Source organism: Natator depressus, chromosome 1, assembly GCF_965152275.1.
Source record: "Natator depressus isolate rNatDep1 chromosome 1, rNatDep2.hap1, whole genome shotgun sequence".
Taxonomy (NCBI): Eukaryota; Metazoa; Chordata; order Testudines; family Cheloniidae; genus Natator; species Natator depressus.
In genome coordinates, this window is record NC_134234.1 from 304,412,827 (window position 1) to 304,438,475 (window position 25,649).

The 25,649-nt window shown below is 39.2% G+C and overlaps 1 protein-coding gene across 1 annotated transcript in view; it reads right to left on the reverse strand.

Annotated features, from left to right (window-relative positions):
• Nucleotides 1-25,649, reverse strand: part of TSPAN12 (tetraspanin 12) — a 59,813-nt gene that overhangs the window by 25,805 nt on the left and 8,359 nt on the right. The window contains exons 3-4 of the mRNA XM_074952131.1: nucleotides 17,002-17,084; nucleotides 13,336-13,471 (exon numbers count right to left, since the gene is read on the reverse strand). Of these exons, the coding sequence (XP_074808232.1) occupies nucleotides 13,336-13,471; nucleotides 17,002-17,084 (219 nt within the window). The remainder of the gene's footprint in view (nucleotides 1-13,335; nucleotides 13,472-17,001; nucleotides 17,085-25,649) is intronic.

The window sequence follows — 25,649 nt, forward strand, 5'->3', positions numbered from 1 at the left end:
AATCTCAGAACAGAGGACATACAATTCTCCCCCAAGGAATTCAGTCACAAATTTAAATAAGACATTATTTTTAATGAGCGTCATCAGCATGGAAGCATGTCCTCTGGAATAGTGGCCAAAGCAGGAAGGGGCATAAAAATGTTTAGCATATCTGGCACGTAAATACCTTGCACTGCCAGCTACAAAAGTGTCATGCGAACGCGTGTTCTCACTTTCAGGTGACATCGTAAATAAGAAGCGGGCAGCATTATCTCCTGCAAATGTAAACAAATGTATTTGTCTTAGCGATTGGCTGAACAAAAAGTAGGACTGCATGGATTTGTAGGCTCTAAAGTTTTATATTGTTTTGTTTTTGAGTGCAGTTATGTACGGGGAAAAAAAAAATCTACATTTGTAAGTTGCACTTTCACAATAAAGAGATTGCACTACAGTACTTGTATGAGGTGAATTGAAAAAAACTATTTATTATTTTTACAGTGCTAATATTTGTAATAAAAGACAAAGTGAGCACTGTATACTTTGTATTCTGTCCTGTAATTGAAATATATTTGAAAATGTAGAAAACATCCAAAAATATTTCAATAAATGTATGCTATTAACAGTGCAATTAAGACTGCGATTAATCATGATTAATTTTAATCGCGATTAATTTTTTTTTTTAGTTAATCATGTGAGTTAACTGCGATTAAAATCGACAGCCCTAGCAAAAATCAGCATAGCAAACTGCTACACCTCCCTCCCCACAATCTCTGGTGCAGAAGGTGTATCAGGAAAGTGTCCAGAGCACAATCCACTCCATCTATCCCAAGTCCATAGGAGACCATATTCAGCTGGTGCAAGTTACAGCAGCCCTCAAGGTACTGTAAACTTTACCAGGGCCAGAGCACAGAATCAGAGTGTTAGAAGCAAAAGCTGAGCAGAGCAGAGAAACTGTCCAGTATAATATATAACAGGCCAGAGGAAAAATATGGACGGGAGATAAGATGACAATGAAACTGGGACATAGATGAGGAGAAAAAGGGAATAAATAATATAAAAAGAAAGAAAAAATAAGTACAACATGAAAGGTGGTAGTAAATTTACTTTGTTTATGCTAATTCGGATGCCCTCCATTTTGTTTTTGCTATAAGGCTGGTGGAGTATCAGGGAGGAGAATGGGAATCAGTGTAAAGATCACAAATTTTCACTGTGCACACATAATGGTCACTGAAGTTAACTGAAAACTACTGCTAGAAAAACCTTTCTGGTGTTATTCTTAAAAACACAAACTCACCATGGCCCCAAACATGTGCCTTCCTGTTTTTCCCTTTTGCCTCCATGTAATGTTAAAAATAGAGCAATGAAACTAATTTCTTATTAGCTGCAGTGTGCCACGATTTTTGCTTCCTTTTACTAAACTAAATGAATCAGCAACAACCATGGAATACATTGTGGGAACAGGTGTTTTCTTAGTCATAATAATCATTCAGTTGCAAATGCAAGAATAGTGCTGGCAAGCAAAAATCACTGTCCCGTGCATCAAATCTCAGACATTTTGTATCACTTTCAAGGTGCTTGTGCCAGCTCTTCCCATTTTGCAGCCAGTAACTAATGCTGAATGTGTCACAGTAGAAATACCTAACAATATAAAATCATTCTCCCACTGCTTTTGGTCCTACAGAGAGATAGGGCTTTTTCATGCTGTAATTGAGCGCAATTGCAGAAGAGGATATAAAAGTACTGATACAAAATAAAAAACACAATAAAAATGTTTTATTCAGAGGAGGCATCACAGAATATATCCTTCATACTTCTACAGATTTCTACTTGTCTTGGACATTCCCCATGATGCTCGTAATGAACAGCATCATCAATACCAGGATTTTTGTTTATGCTTTTCTGGCAACAGGTAGAAACCCTGGTGACTAAACTCTTCTCTCCATTACTGAAGTATGTCAAGCAGGATTGTGGAGGGAGACTGCGGGGTGGCAGGGGGGGAAGGAGGGGGAGGGAAGGGAAGAGAGGAGAGAGAAAGATTTAAATTTTATTTAAAACAAACAAACAACAAACAACTGAATGGGTTTTTGCTGAATTGCTACAGATTATTGTTCTTATTTTGAACCATGTCTCAACCATTTACATGAATATAACATATTTGAAAGATTTTTGAGATAGAAATATTAAGCTCTAATTTCAATCTGTGAATAAAAGAAACTAACTAAAGAGTTTAAAGGGAAGTGTCATGGGGTAGTTTCCCTCAGTAAAAGGCAAGAGCCATGTAAACAGCTTCTCAAATCCTTCTCTTCTGTCAGGGGACAAGTCCCACAGCACAGGTACTGAGTAAGACAGCCACCAAACTGACTTCTGAGGACCCACACTCACAAACAATGGAGGGGGTGGTGCCATGTTGGGCTGGGAATGGAAGAGAGAGACCCAAAGAGACTGCCATGATTTAGGGTATGTCTTCATACCTGCGGAGTTAGCCTGTGTGATTGGTGCCTCGGTCTGAGCCGTGGGGTTAGCCTAGCCTGGGTGTTAGCAGCCACACTGCTAACCATGTGTGTCACTATATCCCACGGTTCTTTCTGCAGCAGTAAGCTGAGCCATTTGCAGTGAGGACACAGGGTAAGTCACTGGAGTGCTGACAGTCCTCCAAGTAAAGTGGGCATGTTACCAGCCTAAATGAAAACAGAACCTGGGTTCTAGAGTATACCCCCAGTCATTGCCAGCTAGACGGGTTGAATGCACCTCCCAACTTGGGTGACAGTTTTTGTGTGTGGAAAGAGGAGGCGTTGAAGAAAACACCTGGGAAAAAGCCAGGGCTAGCTGCATAGTGAAAACACCACCTTATATTGGCCTCCAGGGCTGTCTAAATCACACCAGGAGCCACAGAACAGCCCAAGATTAAACGGTCACACAAAGGTGGCTTAAATTCACTTAACCTTCTCCCCTTACACCTGGGCTACAAGTTCTGTTCTGTGCCTCTGATAGGTGCAGGTCAGAATCTCACCCCATTTGCAATCTTAACTCTTGCCTTGCAAGCCAGAATCACAAGGCTTACAATCTTGCCTCCTACACAAATGATTAAATGTATCCCATCACATGAAATGATGAGAACAAGAAACTTGTCCATTAGCAAACTATAAGAAAACTATCTAGATTCCTGGGGTAACAGGGAATGGATGGAGTCATGGGTGATTGAAGAGGGAGTGTGCTAATGAATGGAGTCAGCTGTCAGTGGGTGTTGAAGAGAGGGGAGAACAGGTGGTATCTTGAAAAAGTTTTCCATTTTTGGGGAATATGTGCCTTTTTATTTGAGGAATAAGTATGTTTATTAGTGAATTACACTGTGTTTTGTGTTTCATTTAATGAAATCTGCTGTTTTTACAATATTTTTTTTTCCTTTTCCCAAGTGGCTTTTTCCACTAGAAGAGAGACACCAGGTTTTTCAGGCTTCAGAAAAACTGCAACCCTAACACTACAAAGACTGAAGGAGCTAATCAGCATATCTGACCTCCTCAGAGGCTCTGCCTTGTTTACAGCACCTTTTTGGGCAATGTGTTCCACATGGAAGCAATGACAGGAAAGAGCTGAGAAAGAAGGACAAGGGCTGAGAGGAGATTCCAAGGGTAAGCAGCTGCAGAATGAAACCTTAAGGGAAACTCTCAAAGACTGGTGTACATGGTATGTGAAACAGATGCCAAAACATTCTAAGAGGTTATGTGTAGTATTTCCCAATGGCTAACAGCCTGAAACCATCAGCCTTTGCAAGCCATCCAGACATCTGTCTGCGTCATTTGACCACCAACAAAATGTGTTTGATTACCAATGGGAACCAGACCCCTTCCATGAAAAGTCTAGTAAAAAAAACCTTGCAGTCACTGTTACTTTGTTATAGTTTGGAACTAATTAGCTATAGAGGCTATTGAAGGGATTCATCCCGCTACAATTTTCAGACATTGATTTATTACTTGTAAAAGGAGTCAGACTGACAGCTTAGGAAACTGAAGTCCCCTGTTTATCTATTCCTGCAGTGAAAGCTTCTCCCATGCTGCCCCAGCTATGTCCTCAACCCTGTTTTGAGGGGATTAGTGGTTAATTTGGCAATGTTTTGAATGGTTGATGGGGACACATATCAACAAGGAAGTGGACTGAAACTACTAATTCACAACGTAGGCCACTGAGTGCCATCCTGTCCTTCAAAATAAATACTTTCCACAGCCAAATTATCTGATGTCTGCAGAGTTTAGATGTCTCAGTTTACCAAGTTCCATCAGTATGTACAAATAATCATTTAAAGCTTGTGTCCTTTTCAAAAATCACTTCATTCTACACAAGAGGAGGAGTTGTTTTTTTCAATTTTACACAACTCTATTGCACTATTACCATTCATTTTCTTATAATTCAGAACTACTTTTCTGTAGCTAGATCAGTATCCCTGTGTTTTTAATTTTCAGATATATTTTTCCACGTTCTTTTTCTGATTAGTCCTTCTGCCGTTATTATTGTCTTTTTCTAATTAGACCAACACAAAATTCATTATAAAGAGTAAACAGCTTCCCCCATTCATATTCTCCCATGATACATCAGTTTGTTCTGTTACCAACATTTACTTTACCATCTCTCCCTTATGGTAAGGAAGAAATTAATAAACACTTAGGAATTAGATTAATGCCTTCAAATACTTATTATTATTCACTAGCTAAAGCTCAGATACTGTAAGTCAATGGTGCTTCATGTAGGCACAAGTGTCCCTGAAAGATCAGGTTTAAGCATTCAACAAGACATAGTTGAAGACAGTCCCCCTGCCATGAGGAAATTACAGCATAATGTCTCTTTCCCTTTCAGTATCATAGGATCTGTGTTAAAAACTAGTCATCTTTTTCTGCACAACCCAATGAATCAAATTATTCTTTTCAATAGGTTTTTCCTTTTTCACAAAGGCAATTCATACAAAATGCTTCTTTGAGCAACAAAAGCCTCTTTCCCCTGATTAACAACCCAATTCAGTACTGATATAGGGTGCCCTTTGCCCCATGCACCCCCAAGGTTCTTGAAATGTTCCTTGATTCCAGGCAAGTCTCCCAGAAATAAGTAAACTTAATGCTGTTCCACAGTCAGCACAGGGTTGCAGAACCAGCTGTGCAGCCCCTGTGTGCTCAAAGGTGTGTCTTTCTGTGCAACTGGTGGAAAAGGCAAGGCTGGGCAGGAAAAAGGGTGTGGCCAGCCTGAGGGGACATCACTCCACATTCCATACTTGCCAAAAGGAATGCATAGTTGGAGCAGTGGAGCTAGCTTCACTGCAGCCTCAGAGTTGTACTAACAATAGAGCTGGGTGAAGTTTTTTGACCAAAACTTTTTTGGCACAAAATATCAGTTCAGTAATATGGAAACATTAAACTGAATTCATGGTGGTTTTGCCAAATATTGTTTCGGTCAGAAAAAAAAATTAAAGAATTTTCCAAAAATCAAAACATTTCAAATTTTCAATTTGAAACCACTTTGATTCTAAAATGTCCTTTTGTTTTATTTAAAAAAATTTAAAAGTTTAAAAATGCTCAAAAGTCTAAACAAAACGTTTTGCTTGGGGTTGAACTAAATGTGTCATTTGACCTAAAACCTTTTTTTAGACTTTTTGACGCACCAAAAATTTTGGACATTTTTGTTTTCAGGTCAACCCAAAATATATTTTTTTTTAAATTTTCAGAATGGTCAGCGAACCAAAAAAATAAATCAGTTATTCACTCTGCTCTAATTACCAGGCTAGACACAGACCCAGACCCTGAGTCCTTCTAAATCTACTGTTACAGGGGATGATAAGCATATCACATAGGGCAGACAAAATATCCCCACTCACCTGGCTTTTCTGGGCCCACCGCCACAGTTTACAAATAGTTGTCACAGTGACTCAAAGTGTCCAAAGCTAGAACCACACTATACATTGCTGATAGAAACACAAGGTGGAAAGTGCAGCCATTTCCAATACCAACAGACAGGCGTGTGGCTGTTTGCTACTGCACAGATGTACTGAGAAGTCCAGTGTGATGTACAACTGCCACTGTGCTGGTGGCCATATCACACAGTCATCCCTGCTGCCATAGTTAGGAGCCATTTTCCTGCAGCGCCATCTGACTATCAGTGATTACTGGATGGCTCTTCCCTCTCTGACAGCCTGGGCAATAGGGTCCTGACCTAGAGCATCAGCTCTGCCCATGCACTATGTAACAGAGTGTTCAAGACTGATGTTAGTTGCAAGAGGTGGGATGAATGGAGCATATGCACTTGCATCAATCCTGATCATTCACAGGAGGATTTGGGCACTCCCACCAGCTGCATGCCTGCTCCTCTGGAAAGGGTGGGAGATGGGCCACTAGAGTATGCAGCTCCTTATGTTAGCTACCTACTCTTACTGATCGAGGGGCAGGAGTTATGCCAGCAGCACTGCATAGTCAAAGCTCTGTGCAGAAAAGTAATCCCTACCTTGCCATACAGTTACTTTTCCAGTGCTACAGAATGCTGAGCATCCTCATTCCCCAGCTTCAATGGGTATTGAGACGGAGGTACTGAGCACCCTTTCAGAATTGGATCCCACCATATCTTCTGTCCTTCATGTCTTTAAGCTAACCTAACCCAGATATTTCCCTTGCTGGCACCCTGATGTCTCCATCTGGTTTAGCCAACCTTGTCACATGGTTCTGGCAATGAAGTCTTTGTGGCTACCCCTGATGATCCAGATGCAGTTCTCTTTGGATGGTTCCATATGGGTGACTGAAACAGCTCTAGTGTATCATCATCTGTATCCTATATACTTGTAGTTGCTGTGATTCCCAGTAGCTCCATAAGATGCTCAGCACTTTCTACCATTTGTGATACATGCTTGCGCGCGTGCACACACACACACACACACGTACATTGTTATGTGTTTATGAAGGCAAGGACAAAGAAATGTGCCTTGCACTTAGAACAGAAGGTAGTGACATTTGTGATGATCCTTAGTTCTCGTGGCAATTCATCCCACAATCTCAGGCCAGCCCCCGAGAAAGCTCGATCTCTGGACACATGAGCTTTACCCTGTGGTGAGGTTATGCAATGAGGTCACTTCAATGTTGCTGTTTAACTTGTCAAAATCCACCCATGCGGGTTATTTGAATGAAAAACACTGGTCAGAACAGGAAATAGATTAACTCTCCACCCTATTCTAATACAAAAATATCTGAACTCTATTCACTCAAACATCACCTCAAAAACTTTATCTTAGAGATGAGGCCTCATATGGAAAATGTTAGATACTTGTTACTTGCTGAAACAATTAACAACAGGGGTTTAAGATAAAAACTATGTTGCAAACTTTTAAGGAAAAAATTAGTAAAAGAAAAGTAGGACTTAAAAAATCCAAAACCAGTAAAAGCTCCATATATATGTATATATATTTCTCAAATACAAATAATCCTTATTTTAATCTGAATTTAAAAATTTAGGTGCAGATCTGGCTTCCCATAAATATTATACTACAACAATCAAAAACACTTAAATCCATCTTTCAAAAAGATAGGCCAACTTGCTTGAGAAATGTACAATGCGTTAACCACAAAAGTAAGTTTATAGTTTAAAACACTGGAGAATACATTTTGAGAGACATTTACAAAATTGTTTGCCCCTTACTTCCCCAGCTACACATTAGGCACCATGAGTTTTAATAAACAACAAGCTGATGAAAGCCATGGTATCAGAAAACAATGAACTCCAGTCTTTGCTCTGTCTAATGCTAAACTCTACAGACCCAATGCTAAGTACCTCTGTCAGTTATTTATTTTTTCTTTTTCACTGGCTGGTTAATAATAATGAAATACTTGGAGTTTGTAAATAACAAAATTCCTGTGCCAAATATTTATACAAGGTAATGGAGCAGCTGTGATTTTGTTAATACTGTACTTGGGTCACAATGGATTCCTCTATAACTACAGCAATACCTGCTGCCACAAGACAGACTCAAGTTCAATTATCAAGAGGCTGACTCTCTCACTAACCCATGCTGGCAGGAGCAAGGAGAGCCGCAAAGAGCCAGGTGTTGCTATAGATTTTTGTAACTCGTATTCCACAGAGAACAAGATTTCCTTCCAGAGAAATCCACATTTGTTGTTACAGTAGACTTCTTACATTGTAACAAACAGTCAAATTCAATCCTCTAACACCCAAGCATCCCAACCGACTTAAATGGGATTGTATGGATGTAAAAGAATCTGTTCCAAAGTAAGCAACATAAAACACTGGTTCACACTCCGGCTGTGTTTGTCAAGTAATGTCTACAGTTTCTCTTAAGCTGCTAAGTGCTCAGATACTACAGTGATAAGTATGGTATAAAAACCAATATAGAATACAATTCTACTGAGAAATATAAATCCTTGGAGCTTATCTGCTATCCTTGCACATTTGGCTGCATCTACACAACAACTTAGTTTAACAATGGTTAAACTCATTTGTTGTTGACTCCAACTCTTACACAGCTTGGTCTGGCTGGTGTGGATAGGGGTAAAACAGATTATATCCTGGTTCTATCATAGCTGAGTTAAAAACATACTGTTAAACAAGTGTTTTGTCTGCATAGAGAATGTCTTATGATGTTTATCCTCCAAACAATATTTATTTTCCCACCATTTTTGTGACAAATGCTATCAGCAAACAGATTAACCCTAATATCTATCAAAATCTTTCCAACAGCTTTTCCTTTCATTAATTTAGTCAGGCTTTTGACACAGTCCCACATGACATTCTCAAACAACCTAGGGAAAAGTGGTCTAGATGAAATTAGTATACGGTGGGTGCACAACTGGTTGCAAGACTGAGCTCAAAGAGTAGTTATCAATGGTTTGCTGTTGAACTGGGAGGGCATATGTAGTGGGGTCCCACAGGAGTCAATCCTGGGTTTGATACTATTCAGTATTTTCATTAATGACTAGGATAATGGAGTAGAGAGTAAGCTTATAAAATTTTAAATGACACCAAGCTGGGAGGGACTGCAAGTACTCTGGAGGACAGGATTCGAATTTCAAAACAACCTTGACAAATTAGAGAATTAGTCTGAAATCAATGAAATGAAATTCAATACTGATAAATGCAAAAGTATTTCAATTAGGAAGGACAAATTGGAGAGAGTCTAGAGCAGAATAACAAAAATGGGCAGAGGACTGAACCAGATCTCCAGAGCCCTGGGCTAGCTCCCTACCCATGGGACCATCCTGCAAAATAATCATATGGAAAAATGAATTTGTTTTCAAGATCAGTAACCTTGAATGCTGGTAAAGGGACATTACAATACAAACAATAGGAAATGCAGAGAATCATTGTACTGGAAAATATATTCCTTGTACTCAAGAAAAAAAAAAAAAAAGATGACCTGAATGCTTGATATTGAGGGGAAACACGTTTATATTGTTTTAGCTGAAAAATAAAGAAGATTTTAATTTTTATATGTAAAGATTGTGCCACTAATGCTATCCAAATTGATATAATCTTGCATGATAAGTGTCAGATGCACTAATTAAATTTGCCTATTAAAAGGTTTTCCCACTTATAAATCTAGTACCTTATTTGCAGTATTCCCTTTCTTTATCCCTCCCCTCTCTTTAAAAACAAACAACCACCACCACCACCACCCACAATTTGGGCTCCATCATTTCAGAGGGCGAGTTTCCAGGCACAAAGGGCAGTTAGGTGAAAGACTTGGGGAGTTAGGCACCTAAATGTTTTTTGTGCCTTTGAAAATCTCCTTTTCAGTTTAGGTCATATGGAAGAGAAATAGACGATTTTCGTTTTTAACTTAAACACAAAAGTAATTCTTACATGAGGCATAAGTTAGTTTAGAAGAAGACCTGTAAAGTTGAAAAATGAAAAATTAGTGAAATCTATGTGCCTTACGCATACTACAGCATCCTGATATTCTCCTCCCATGAATTTATCAACTTGAGTATTTTTTTAAATTGTATGCCTTTCAAGTGTTTTTTCATAACCAGATCCAGCAACAGTGTGATTCAGACCTAAATCTTTAAATGCCAGCATCTTTCATTCTACATTACGCAGGAAACTAGTCTGCTCTCTTAGGGGCTACTCTAGTAAGCGATCAGTGCTTCAATTCCCATTGGCATCAATAAAAGTTAAAGTCACACTGTATCCTTCAGGATTGGGGCCCTAAATTGTTAACATTGTTTCTCATTTACCTTTACTTCTTACATTTGCTCCTATACTGAAATTACAAAGGAAACAGGCTATACAACAAAGTTGTATTGCACTAAATTGTGAATGACTGGACTTACTTGCTTAGTAATATCTGTTTAATTTTAGAATGGCACTGATTTAAATTCACAGTATAAAAGATTGTTCTTTCATTGTGCCAAGGCTTGCATTATAGGACTAGTGCTGTTAAACTGCATCAGCTGAATGCTATAGTAAATAACTGGCTGTTTCATCTTATGGGCAGCAATCAAACCTAACTGAAATTAATTTAGTAGTCTCATCTCACTGCCTAGCGGTAAACAGGCCATTCTACAAACACCACACAGATACTATCACAATAGGCAATCTCTGATTAGGAGAAATCCTCAAGAGAGGTGATAGAAATCCTGAATCATGAAAAGTATTCATCTCCACTCAGGGCTTTGGTCATTATTAACAGAGAGCAAAGAAATTTACATTACAGCTGCTCATAATGCACATGGTATCTTTATAACAGACATCTTCAGTCACACAGTCCACTAACCTTCATGAATATAAATATTAAAGACAATTTAAATTAAAAAATAAAAGTTATATCTACATAACAGTCAGATCAACAAGAGATACTAGAGACTAAGTTTCAGAGTTAAATTAAGCAAATGTATATAGTATATACACCCCGAGAAAGAGCAGAGATTGCATATGCATATGTAAACATATAAACTCTTAATAGATCAAATCTACATAAACAGACCAAACTCCATTTTAACCAACTTAAAGTTTTCGCAGTTTAGATCACTGTCAAGTGATCACACGTAAGCTACAGAAGATGATAAATTATGATCTTGTGGTTACATTCTGTTGTTATTAAGCAGGGTAAACATGTCAGTTCAGTTTATGTGTCTAGCTCATATTAAGCTGAAAAGCTTTCAAATATTTAACTACAAGTAGAATTTTAAGAACAAATGACTGCAATTCGCTCAGAGTGGTACAAATTTACTAATGATTGCTAGATTGGCTCTTCATTAAAAAGTTTTACTTATTCAGTTGTATTATTGTATTCATTTTTGGGGGAATCTAAATTTTAAGATTCTTAAATGTTATTAGATTTTTTAAAAAACATTCAATTAAAACACGTTGCCTAAGAATTTCAGGCCTTGGTTCCAAACATTTTTGGGTTTAGTCATTTTAGCCGTTTGTGTATCTTGAAAGAAAAAATAAAAGCATGACAGAGAAGGCTGTTAATGTATTACACCTGGTTTCTTTCCTTATCTTTCACTTAATCTGGTTTTTCAAAAGCTTGTTCCGTTGATACATCACTTTTCTGATTAGTTTGATGAATGGAGTATTGATTTATGGCTGCGCATCTCTGCAGTACAACAGCACTCTGCTTATTTAACAATTAGTCAAAGAGTGTGGCATACTTAAGAAGATATCATTTATTTTTTGCTTATCAGTCTGGTCAGCAAGAGCCAGTTCCCAGGCTCTTGAGAGTAAAATATTGCAAGTTAAGCTGTAGGAATATTTTGTTTTGATTTAATGTGATTTGACTGCTTAATACACATTAAATTAATTTGTTTCCAGATTGTATTAAAAACTATAACCATTTCTTCTTCTTCTCAGTTGGCATTTTAAATAAAATGTTGCACCTCCTGTGTTGCCAGGTTTTTTTTTGTTTTTTTGTTTGTTAATTCTGAAAAAAATGAAAAGGATTTTTTTCAAATTTGCAGCCAAATATAAAATGACAATTAACAGGGCTTCATAGTGTATTTACCTTCATTTTTGTCTTAAAATCATAGCAATTAGTGATTTTTTTCATACAATAAAAGTGTTTTATATATAAAAAAAATCTTAAAAACTCTGGCAAAAGTATAATTTGACAATGTAATAAAAACCTAAAGGGTCTCATGATGTCAACAACTTTTCTATTTACATAAAATAAAAATGCTTTACCCCTTTATTTTATAAATTCATCTAATGCAATAACTAATGCTTGAGAGTTAGCTCCGCCTAGAAAAAGCTACGAAAGACTGTCTCCCCATGTAAATAATATAATTCACAAAATAATTATGCAGTCACAAATTACAGAAATCTCTTTTTATCACTTTCCTGCCAGAACTAGTAAATCTGCAATTTACTGCTCCCATTGACTTCGATGGTGCAAGATCAAGCCGGGAAATAGATTTTTGGTTTTTTTAAATGTATTCCTATTCTATTACTGTAGGCTAAAATGAGCATTTCTCTTAAAATACAGAATCGTGAAACAATAATCCCAATACTGAGATTTTAAGAAATACAGCAGAGGACAAATGGTGCTTGCTACTGTTGCAACTAGCAGAACACAATAATAATTGGTGCTACAGAACTTTCAGTGATAACGGCAAATACAAATTCCAGATACAGATAATAGAATTCAAACCTCACAGTTGCAAATCAGCTAGTTAGACATATAAATGCTGTTATTTGTGCCTACAGTTGATTGTGGGTATAGAAGTAGAAGCCAGGTTAATTAAAAAGTTAGTTCTAAAAGTCAGGCCTAGAATATAAGGGTTTGTTTCAGATCACTCAGACTCATTCTCCTGCACTGATTAGTACTAGAATTTTTCTGAATGATTCCTCCACTACTATCATCAACTAGGTTTTTGCAATTCACATTGCTTGCCTTTCAATCATAACTTAGTGCACCCAGGGGGCTTGTCTTCACTACGGTGGTAAATCGACCTAAATTACACTACTCCAGCTACGTACCTTAGGTCAACTTACCCCAATGTCTTCACTGACCTGTGTCAACAAGAGACGCTCTCCGGTTGACTTACCTTATTCTTCTTGGAGAGCTGGAGTAGTGGAGTCGACTGGAGAGCGCTCTGCTGTCGATTTAGCAGGTCTTCACTAGACCTGCTAAATCGACAACCGCTGCATCGATTGCAGCAGCATCGATCTCCCCAGTAGTGAAAACAAGCCCTGGTATGATTAATTCTTTCCTGCAGTGAGCTTTGCAATTATAATACAACACTGACATCATAACTAAAAAAAGATTAAAAAAATAATCACAAGATAGGACATTCATCTAGGGGCAGGGATTGTGAACATTTTTCTTCCTTGCTTAATTAAAATAGAAGTTAACTGTTTTTGAAGGTGAAAACATACCCATACAAGAAGCAAGAGGTTTCTTTTCACTGTTCCACAGTACCCCAACATCCCCACAATGATAAGGAAACAGCAGACTGCAATCATGACTGGATGGACCACAGGAAAATAAGTCAAAATGACAGCCTCCTCCACTCTGAAATCAAATACAACCCACAATTAAAATAATAAAGTACTACCCCAAAATCAAAGCACCTAAGTGTAAAATAATAATATTACAGTCTAAAAAGCAAACAACATTTACTGTTTGCTACATAATTTAAAATGTGTTAGCAGTCTGGGATCATGGAAATTATTTAAACGGTGTTTTTAAAGTCCTATGATTCTTCCAAGTTATGGAAGATTGGATACTTAGAGTGTTGCTCTTTGGGGCAGAGATTTTTTGTTGTGTGTTTGTATAGCACTAGCTCTTGGGTCCTGATCCCTGACTGGGGCTTCCAGGTGCTACAGTAATAGAATATATTATATATTCCAGGTGCTACAGTAATAGAATATATCCTGTGACAGATGGGAAAAGACCTGTTAAGCAATTTCCCCCCCTTACCAAATCCCTTTTTGATCTCTCTGCGTCTCTTTATTGTTTGTTTGGGCTACTACCCTGCAAGTATATTAAACTAGAGTATATTTTGACTGCTTCACTCAGTGTTAGTGAATTATTATAATGCTGAATTCACTAACACTGAGTGAAGCAGTCAAAATATACTCTAGTTTAATATACTTGCAGGGTAGTAGCCCAAACAAGCAATAAAGAGACGCAGAGAGATCAAAAAGGGATTAGGTAAGGGAGGGGGGGGGAATTACTTAACAGGTCTTTTCCCATCTGTCACAGGGTGACTGGCCCCTTTAAGAGGGAGCAGGGTCCAGTGCACCTGTGGCTGATTGCCTGCTGCCCAATTTGGCTTAAGGGAAGGCACATGGGCCTTATAAAGAGGAAACAGGAAGAGGAAGGTGGGGGACAGAATGAAGCTGAAGAGGAATACTGCTTAAAATGCTGAGGAAGCTGCTGGAGGAATGGCCCAAGAGTTCAGCCAACTGTCCAGGAACCAAACAAGATGCAGGGGCCTGAAATGATTCTGAAGAAAATCCCAGTGAGATGCTCTGAGTGACAGCAGAATTCCCTGACTGGGGTTGTCAAAGAAAGGGTGGAATTTGTTACACAGGATCTGAAAGTTTAGGAAAATGCTGATAACCAGATCCCTGATACAAGCACCAATTACCTCTACAAACTACAGAACAAGATGAAGGCTCTCTGGCAGAAACTGGATGGCAGGATGAAGGTTCATGAGGCTCAGATCCAGGAAATAAGACGGAGGTGCTCCCAGGCTATGGATTGGTTCACTCCCGTTGCTCAGCCAACCTAACAACTAGAGGCAGTCCTTAAAAAGGTAAGAAAACTTTTACAAGCTAAAGGCATCAATGCTTTGGATTTGAGATCCCTACTTCAAGAAGAAGCACACTGGGAGCCAGTCCAAAACACTGCCCATGGGTATAATGGGGCTTGGATACCCTGTGGTACAAACACAGAAGAAAGTGCCAGATAGAAGCTATAGTTGGAGAAGGCTACAACAGACACCCAGGAGAAGTCTAAGAGTCTCACTAAACTCAAGAACGGGCACAAAGCCATGGTCACAACTCTGACAGAGTGCCTGCTTCATGGAAAAAAGCAGATGCCAGAGTTGGAGATAACTTGAAAGCTTGAGGGGAACTGCACCAAGCTGCGCAACCAGAATACTGAGCTGCAGCCTCTAATCACAGAACTCAAGAGACAACTGGCTGAGAAAGAGGAGAAACTACAAGGAGTCTTGACTAAGGTGGCAGAAGGAGCAGCCCAGAACAACATAGACCAGCAGGAAATCCACAAGCTGGAATCTCAGGTCACTGAACTTCAGGGAGACCTGGAGTCAGAGTGTAGCCAGAAATAAAAACTCCCTCAGGTCCTGCTTCTGGGTGAGCTGGAGGCACTGAAAACAGAGCCAAAAGACACAATAGACTCCACAACTGCACAACGGAAACTCAGGTGAAAGCAGTAACAAGAACTGACTTTTCTGATAATGACCCTAGATGATGAGGCACAAATCCAGAAGCTGAGGTAGAAACATTCACAAGCTGTGAAGGAGCTGGTAGAGCATCTGAAACAAACTGAGCAGGTGAAAACGAACCATGAGGAGGCAAAGTAGGTTCTGGAGAGCAAGCATATGGAACTTTCCGAAGAGGTGAAGATGCTTCTGCAGGACAAAGGGGAATCAGAGCACAAGCAGAGGAAAGAAGAAGTCCAGCTCCAAAAGCTGCAGGTAAAATTTTATGGAAGATGAAAGAGTGAACAGAGCTGGATGAGAAAATCAGCAAACTGTAGAAGGAAATGCACAAGAAGATGAGTGTCAGCACTAAGCTGAAACAGATAGAAGATGAGACGAATGGCCTCAAAGGACAGGGAAAAGAAGAAGGATTCAGCCAGGAGGTCCATCTGTTGACTGAAGATCCAAGTTGCCCCGCTCTGGAAATGAAAGAGCAAATCCTTGAGGAAGAGGAGATGGGGAAAGGAAACTAGTGACTTGACCGAGGAAAACATAAAACATTAACAAAACAATGTGGATGGAGGAAGAACAGAAGTGGGTTCAGTTAAGAAGAATCCTAAAAGCCTCAGGTAAGGCGATCAAAACATTAGTTATTGGAAACCCCAAGAGGAAGCTCGATATTATGGACTTTCCCAAAGGTGAAAGAGGTGCGTGTGTGTACATTCAGGGATGCTCTTCCCAAAAAGGTCATGAAACAGCATTACATAAAAGTAACCAGGGTAACAGCCTGACTTTCTTGACTATTCCACAGATAGCCCAAACACTGGACATTCAGAATGTCTGGCATGTTATAAATTATGAGATGCCAAGAATTCTTGGTAACTACATGAGTCATATAAAGTGTATTGGCACAGTGCTAGATAACCTTTGGTTATATTGTTTGCGAGCAGGGTATCCACAAAGGGTATCAACAGAGATTTGCCAGACTTTCTGATGTCTGCAGAAGAAGTAGTAGTGCCCACTTGGCTGGATAATTTGACCAAAAGATGACCACAGAGCTACCTTTGGGCATAGGAAGGCTTGGGAGAGAGAGGGGGACTGGCTACCTGCTGCCCAGTTGGGCATTAAGGGAACCCATGTTGGCGTTATAAAGAGGGAAACAGAAAGAGGAAGCTGGGGAGCAGAGTGAAGCTGCAGATCCTAAGAAGAGCTGATAACTGAGTCCACTGCATGGCTTAGAGCCAGTCAGACCTCAGGAAGGTGGGGGCTCTGCCCAGTAGGAGATGAGGGGGAAGAGATCAAAGAGACTTTGCTTTGGGTTTCATTTCATGTTAATAAACTCGCTTCTTGGAGTGGTTTGTTAATAGACATAAGCCTCTGTGGATCATGCCTGAGAACCTATGAAGGGGAAATGGAGGCAGGATGCCAGAGAATTTGGCCAGGAGGGGGCACTACAGGCAGATGTGTCCTCTGACACCATCTCTGATTCCAGTGATTCAAAAAACATCACATTGTGTGCTAAAATGTGTATTAACTGAGGGGTTCTCAGATGCAGCATAGAAAATTTAACTAGGAAACCCCACTAAATTTGATAAACTGTAACACCATCATTCAGCTACATGGATAATTAGGTTTAAGGAAGATAGTTTACCTTGTTTCTGCAGTTAAAGTGAGGACATTATTCAGGTAGTCTCTCATCCAAGCAGAAACACCCAACACACTGATGGACATCAACTAAAAGAAAAATGGTGTTATTTATCAAGCATTTAAAAATTCATGCAGGATCAATCATCAAAAATATCCATTGTATCATTTATTCGAACAATATTTTTCCCATGGTGCGCTTACACGTGCTTGAAGTATTTAGAGAGGCAGTTACAATTATCTCCCTTCCCGTTTGTATAACTGATACCTAGGAAGGCCTGCTCTTTGCTCTTCTGTCAAAAGGTGTAATTCTAATATTGGCTGACACCCCTACCCTGCTCCCAGTAGTAGACCTTAAGGAGGGCAGTTACTACTGTTTCCAGCATGAATAACTCTTTCAAAGATTTCCCATCAGAACTCCAGTGGTTATCGTGAAACATATGAAGCCAGCAACCTATGAGGCACGATCCCAGATCCCGGTGAAGGGGACACAAGTACTAATCAAATCAACTTATTACGATTATTTTATTAGAGAAGGACGGTGATCATTTTGCAGTTAAACTCAGAAGACCTGGGTTCAATTTCTCACTCTGAGGCCTTGAACAAGTCATTTAATCTCCTTGCCTGTTTCCCCATCTGTCACATGGGGATAACAAGCCTTTGTTTAGATTGTGAGCTTTAATGCTCTTTGCTGCTTACTCTGTATCAACAGCACCAACCAGAACAGATCTCAGATGCAGCTATAGCCACTACTGTAATCCAAATAATTAATTGTGAATAGCTCACCAATCACCACTGATCCCCTGCAAGCCCCCATGGCAACTTTGTGCAGTTGGGGTGCCACACATTAAGAGGGGGACTTTCAAGGGAAGAACCATGGAGCAGCCATTGCCCCACAGCATGCTCTCCTCCTAGCCAGTAGGTTTCTGCTAAGAAATCTCTGCAGCGTGCTAGCCAGTGGGCTGCCATGGTCCTCCACCCCACCTTTCCCTCCACACGGGTTCAGGAAGGGAGTGCCAGCCCCAGCAATGCTTCTACTGAGTGGTGTATCTATGATGCTCTCATTATTAATACTGTCTCCTTTTGAGGAGTCTCAGATTTTCCCTTATCTAGTTCAGTGCTGGCTTCATGTGTCCCCTGACAGTGAACAAAAATACTTATGAGAAATTAGTCAACTGGTACAAAACTAATGCATTTGAATGGTTTCTCTGTGTCCTTATTACATTCTTGGGATTCTTTGCCTGCAGCACACTTTTAGCAGGCTATTTCTGCTTTTAAAATTTCATGTGAAGTCCCAGCGGTTACTTCATCCCTTCTTTTCAAAATCGTTGCACTTAATAGAGAATTCAGTCCTGGTTCTAAGCAACATCACCAGGAACTTCAGGTGTACTTTATGCTGTGTTTGTATTCCTAAAAGTCAGTGCATGTTAAAATTCTACCACGTCACTGCATGTTTTCTTAAAGCTCTGTGGGAGATCTATTTTGGTTGGGGAAATGGAGAGTAAAGAGCATTTTCTTCTACTGTTTAGACCTGCTGTTCAGGAAGCTATTAACAAAGTAAAAAGAAGAAAAGAATTGGGATCATTTCTGAGCCAAAGTCCAGGAAATCCTGCCTGGGAAGAAGAGACAAGCAACATAAAATGTTGAACAAGCAATGGACCTCTTGTTTCTAGCATTTGACGAAAGGTATTTACAAAAGCCACAAGACTACTGTACAATCAAGTGTCCCTGGCACTTCTGACATTACGAATGAACCATTTTCCTACGACATGATCAACAGGCAAAACCACCTTGATAAATATGTGTGACAGAGATAAAGTGTTTGTAAATATTACTGTCTGGTTTAAAGTATAGCAGAAATATTAAGATTGGGATGCATTTGGCTCATTCTGTATTATTGGAAAGGCAAACACAAGTGCTGAATAGACGTGGAGAACAAAACCATCAAATCCTTACTCCTCAACAACTTCCAGATGAAGTTCAACAGATACTGCAGAGGAAACAGCAACAGAAAGAAATTCTCATTTGCTAAACAATGCAGTGCTTTCTTCAGCACTAGACTAAGGGAAGTGTTTGGTTTTATACCATGTGGACATTTGTTTACTATGCATTGGAAGAAAACTACCAATTCCTTTTACTTACAACTGATAACCTATACCAACAACTTTATCACTGCTAATGCTAACCAGACTTATAAGGACAACCTACATATGAAAAGTTTCAGATCTCATTCACAGTCCCATGAGCCATCCAGTTCCCCTTTGCTGCTCTCCTTTAATGTGTATCTTTAATGGCAAAGCTAACATACCTTTTGCATGACATACACTACATGTAAGAAATTCCTCTTCTTAAATTTGCATCAGACAGTGGATATTACACACAGAGGAAATGCCTTTTTTTGGGGGGGGGGGTGCAGGCACCACTCTAAATTGCAGTCAGTATAAATTGACATTATATTAAGAATCAGGCAGATCCTCTTCTCTCATTCCTGTTATGATGAAATACTGACACAGACACATTCCCCATATAAAGAACAGATATCATGGAAGGAATTCTTCTAGCTTCAGTTTCACACTCTAAAGTCCAATACCAAATATACTGATGGAAAACTTTGATCATAATTCTGTGATAAAAATCTACAATAATGATAATGACAGTCCTTGAATCAGCATGTTCACCTATACAAGGAATATTTTATTCTGTGTATTTCATTTCCAAACAAACTCAATTTACATATCTCCAGATTTTTTGTAGAAAGGAATTGCAAGAGAGTACAGACAATGTCAAGCCTAGAACTGTATTAATTTCTTCTCCCTCTCTAGCCACCCACAAATAATATTTCTTTGATAGGTCTCAAAGATACACTAAAAAGACCATTGCCCTTAAAAAACACAGAACACTTTAATGGCAACACTATGTGTACACAATACTTTGCATAGTGACTCCTATTCGGAAACAAAACCCTGTCTATTTCCCTACAAAAAAAGGGAAGGAGAAGGAGGGAAACGGGATTATAAGTGGAAGCCATCTGGCAGCTAGATTATGTATATAAATATAATGTGAACTTTTGGCTTTTTGACTCTAGGAAAAAAAAATCATCAACCCACACAGCATCTGTGCTTATAATGTCATTTGTTCTCCTCAGCACCTCCTCCTCCTCCTCCTGAATTCTGAAGATTTCCAGATCAACTCTCTTTGTCTGTATCTATGGACTTGAATATGGTGCACTCTACTGTTACACATAAGTCATTTTAATTTAGTATATTAAAAAAAGATTCTTCTAGTCATCGTTCCTCCATCTCTTCAATATAACATGCAAATTTTAAATCTATGCACCATAGAAAAAAAGAATCCCATTTTCCCACTATTTTATACACACAGGCTATGTCTACTCTACTCGGTAGGGGTGTGATTCCCCACTTCATGCACAGCTAGTTCAAGTCCATATAGCAGTGTAGCTACAGTGCCGTGAGAAGCAGAGGCACAGCTGAACCTTGCTGAGTACAAACCTACCTGAAATCAGAGGGTATGTATACGGCACGTCTCAGCCGCCCATGCTGCCTCAACTGCACTACTTATACTCATGCTAGCTCGATGAGAGCTAGCGCAAGTACATGTACACAGGCAGGGTAATCACACCTCTAATTTGCAGTGTAGGTATAGTCATAGAGAGAGAGAGGAGAGAGGAGAGAGAGACTCCATAACATTCTAACTTGGAAGAAGGAGGCTGTTGTTCAGCATAGGCCTGATCCTGCAAAGTTCCCAACTGAAGTCAGTGGGAAAAAAAGCATCAAGTCATCTCCCAGCACCAAACCCTGGGCCAGATCCTGAGTTGGTGTAACCTGGAGTTACATCACTTGACACCAGCTGAAGATCTGGCCTCATGTGTTCGCAATCCCCTCAGGAAGGAGCCACATCAGCCACCAAAAAAAATCCTGGGGTGCAAATGAGCCTTACGGGACAAGCAATGGCAATCATATCAACAGCCTGCTGTTTCCAAGGAGAAGTCGAAAGAGGCAAGGTGATGTGTTTTGTTTTGTTTCTGGAGGGAGGCCAAAAAGAATTAAAATTGGCAGATCCTATTTCAGCCAATTGTTTGCATTACAAATTTAGCACTGAATCAGCAAGGAAGCTATACCAGATAGTATTTGACTATCAAAGGGTACAGTATAATGGGGGGAAAAAGCATCAAAAATAATTTCAACCACATTAGTAATAATATCAGTACATCAGTAAGTTTTTAATCGACAATTTCTCTGTGGACCCCACTGTGTCATAAGCATAACAGTAAGCTTTTTAATATTTATTTGTTACATTATATATTCATCAACATGAAACTGAGTTTATAAAATTTCCTATCATATTAAATTTATTTTCACCTTGATAAAATAAAGATAATAAATAATGTTGTTTTCAAAGATGATCATCAAAATAAATGTTTAAATCACATACTGACATTCAACTTTCAAATTAGTTTTATTCATTTTGAAGTCTGATTGTATCCCATCCAAACAACTAAGAAATTGGATGTACAAGAACATATTCAGAGAGCTAGGAATGGCCATGCACAAGTTACGTCTTAAATTATCGTTAAGAGGCTTTATATAAATTGGATATTACATGGCTTAAAAGAAAATATCAAAGGTATTTTTATTCATTAAGCATGCCTGCAGAACTTCATTCATGTCTCTGCTTCTTATGATGTCTGAAAGGTCATGGCTAATTTGGAAATATAAATTTGATATTTTCAGTTAAGCTATGTACATATGTTTATATAAAGAGAGGGGGAAGAGCATTGACCCTTGTAACTAAGGTTGCATACGTTTCCATTCTTAGCAACTTTTTTGGTCACTCAACCTAAAAATTACTTGCTGGGCTGAAATTTGCCATGCTTACAATCTGCTTGAAGGAGATTTTCTTATTAATTATTATTTTATTTTGAAAATTTGAGCAACAACATTTAATCCATTTGGAAATATGTGGAGAAGGTAGGAAACAATTTTCTACATTATTAAAAAAATATGTTTTAAAAAAACAAAACACCTCTTGCATCAAAACAAATGGATGGGGATAAAAATCTTAGTGTCAGATTCTGTTTCCCTTACTCATGCTGAGTAGCATTTTACTCCACACACAAAAAATTACTGTAATTTGAATGGGTTTACTTGGACAGTAAGATACCATTCACCCTGAGTAAAGGTTTCAGAATCTGGGCTTTAATTTTAGTATAAAAATAACCCTCACTAAGGGGTCCTTGAGTGGTCCAATGAAAATTGGCTTGGGTTTGACTAAGGTGCAACCTGGTGAAAAATCACTTAGTGCGTACACAGAACATTCTGGCATGGGCTTTCATCATTAAACTCACAGCTCAGCACAGCATAACTGTAGCTAACTTCGCTATTTACTGTTTCTTTTTTTCCTGAAATACTCAGGGACCAATTTTCCCCCTCATATTCCAACACTATTGTCCTTTGGCATAAGAGAATGTAGAGAGACGACTGAGTCCTCAGTTTTGTACCCATCTCCTCCATGACTACTCTCAACACCTGTACCTCTTATTAAATAAAGCCTCATACTGCTCCTCCAGGAAGCAAGCAAATATTATTTCCCTTATACAACAGACGTAACTGAGATCCAGAGAGGTTAAGTGACTTGCTCGAGGTCACATAGGAACTTTGTAGCAAAGCACAGATCTCTAATGTGAAAGACTCATGTCTCATGCCCTAGACAACATCACTTATCAGAAAAATTGCTTCCAAATGACAATGTATTTTGTCATGCTGTCTAAACTACTGATGTGTGCCCACAGACCTTTGTCTAGTGCCGTTAGAACTACAGATAATGGACAAAATATTATTAGGCCCATTTTATAGATAAAAAGGAAATAATGAATTACTTTCTGGACAGCAGTGTGGGTTAGGCCTTACCTATGAGCCAACAGACTTAGATATGACAATTTGTTGTGACCTTCATAACATCAACCTCCTTGTTTCTCGCCTGTCAAATGGGGTTATCAATAGTTGCATACACCACTTGTGAGGGTTAATAAGAAATGCTATGCAATTCTTTTAAGTAATAATAAATATTCACACAGATATATTATTGGAGCTTGGAGGAGTAGAAAGCTACATAGGAGAAATACAAGTATTCTTCTTTATAGCCTATGTCTGCTGCCTTCCACAGAGCCTTGAGTCAATGGGAAATTCTCAGGCTATAGCAACAGAGAAGGGATTGGGGAGCACTGGCAAAAACATTTTCTGTAAAGAGAGAGGTCAATTTAAAAAGAAGAAAATGAGAGAAAGTACCCACAAGAGCAATGGACCATTCATGCTGTTGGACGCCATGGCTTAGTGTTCTAAACATCCGTTTTGAAATATTTACTCTCCCTGGAGCCATCAGTCCAAATATAGACAGAGCTGGCTCACACCTTCATCCTCAAGGTGGATGCACTGAATTTCATGCAGTCAACTGTGTGGATTTTCTAAATCAGGCCTTAAAAGCTGTATTTCCCTTGTCTGTCCATGGCCAGTAAGGCGTCTAGTGCCTTTGCTAACAGGAACTTCTCCCCAGTGTCACTGTCAAAATTCCCTCTCCCCACCAACACCATTTTGCAGAGGCTGAGATATCAGTCAGTTGCTGTAATTCCATGGGGCTAGACATATATAATGCATAAAGAGATTTGGGATGAGTTAATACATACATTTACATTATGAATGCCATCTATTCTACCTTCAGTGAGACACAGTATACTAGGAACACTCTGTCAGGGAATTCCTGTCCCCTCCCATTTCCAAAATGGGGGGCAAAGACACCAACCCAGAGCATGAAGCTCAGTAGTTTCCCCTCCCTCCTCCCTTTACCCATTCACCTCTTACTCTGACAGCCCTGCCTCTCCCACATATAAATCCAAATGCCCCTTCACATTCCCCCCCAAAAAAGAGACCCAGGACTCTATCTTTCTATAGTATGTCTTTGTACATCCCCTAATCAGAGCCCTGACGGAGGCCTTTATGCACTACAACAATCTAAAAATATTAGATAACTAATATAACCTAAAGATTCCTTCTTAATTGGGAAAACATTAGCACAAGTATAGATATTAAATAATACACTCCTGTCCCTTTAAAATCCTGTCTTGCTGTGATTTCCTGCTCTGCAGGATGAAGTCCACTGAATAACCCTGAGTTCTGTAGAAAGATGTTCCCTTCCTACAGCACTGCTGGAATATTCTCTTCATATATGGGAGCTGAGAAAAGTCTCTTCAAGAGAACAGTCCTTATCTAAAGCCAAAGGACTGAATCCATAGGTGCTCCAACTCCTTGCAACACCCAATGAAGTCATTTGCTGCCGGAGAACAGTGGAAACAGCTTCTCTCAGGATTTGACTTTAATGAAAGGAGGATAAACTGGATTGTTATGACAGCAAAATCAATGTAAGTATAAAAGACAGAAACTGAAGTTACAAGATACTACATGTGTATTTATTATTGTAACTGCACTGGATTTTATTCTGAATCTCACCTTAAAATATGAAAGGAGATATCAGGTTAAATGCCATGAGAGTCTGGCTTGTCTTCAGCTTTAGCACCAATCTGCAATCACAATAGTACAAGTATGTGCACCAACCTCAGAGGCACTCAAGGAAGAAATTGACTGATTTTATAATAATCTACAGAAAACAATACAAGAAATTTCACATGTTATTGGTGATGGGAAATTTTAATGCAAAAGTAGTATCGGATTGGAATTCCGATTCGATGGCAGATTCAGACTCAGTGAAGAAAACAGAAGAAGAGAAAGGTTAATAAATTTCTGCCTAAGCAACAGCTTGGTGAAATAACATGTTTATTATCACCAAAGAAAGTCATAGAAGAAATGGACTTGGATATCACCAGATGGGCAAATGAAGAACATGATGGACTCTGTACTTGTGAATCGCAGATGAAAATTATGTGTGTTATCATGCAGGTTACTTGCAGCTGATACTGGATTAATGCAGGCATCAGTAAGCTTGCAGCTGAGTGCTAGGAACAAAGATTTGCATGTCACAGTTTCAGGGTAACTGCATCTGTAGTCTCCCACTCCGTGGTCTACTCCAGGAGTTCCCAGTGTGATAGTCGAGAGTCCTAGGAAGCGTAAGCAGTTCAAAAGACTATACTGAGATATGCCAGACAGGCATGGACTTTTGGGGCAATAAGTGTTACGTGGGATAATCCCTGGGAAGTGGTTAATGCAAATTCCATAACTCTGGATTATGCAAAAATCCAGATTTTGAAGCTATACACTGAGGAGAGGGCCATTGACTAATGATTACCTGTTCCTGGAGACTAGCGATCAAAGACAAGCTGTCAAAAGGAAACAGCTGAACTGCCCAGTCAGGGTTTCTGGTTCCTGATCTAAAAAACTGACAGTCTTATAACCAAGGCGGCAAATGCCATTGTGGGGTTTGAAAGATTGATGCCTACCAGAGCCTTATGTTGGAGTTGGAGGTAGTATCTGGTAAGCTTTTTAGCATGACTGTAGATTATTTTATTTTTATATGTTTTTTCCTGCTATGCTTTTTACCTTAAGAATAAATGTACCTTACTTTGTGAAGGTTGGTTGGTGAGTGGTGTACATTGTTATAGCCCCTGTGGAGATTTCAACCAGAGGTGCT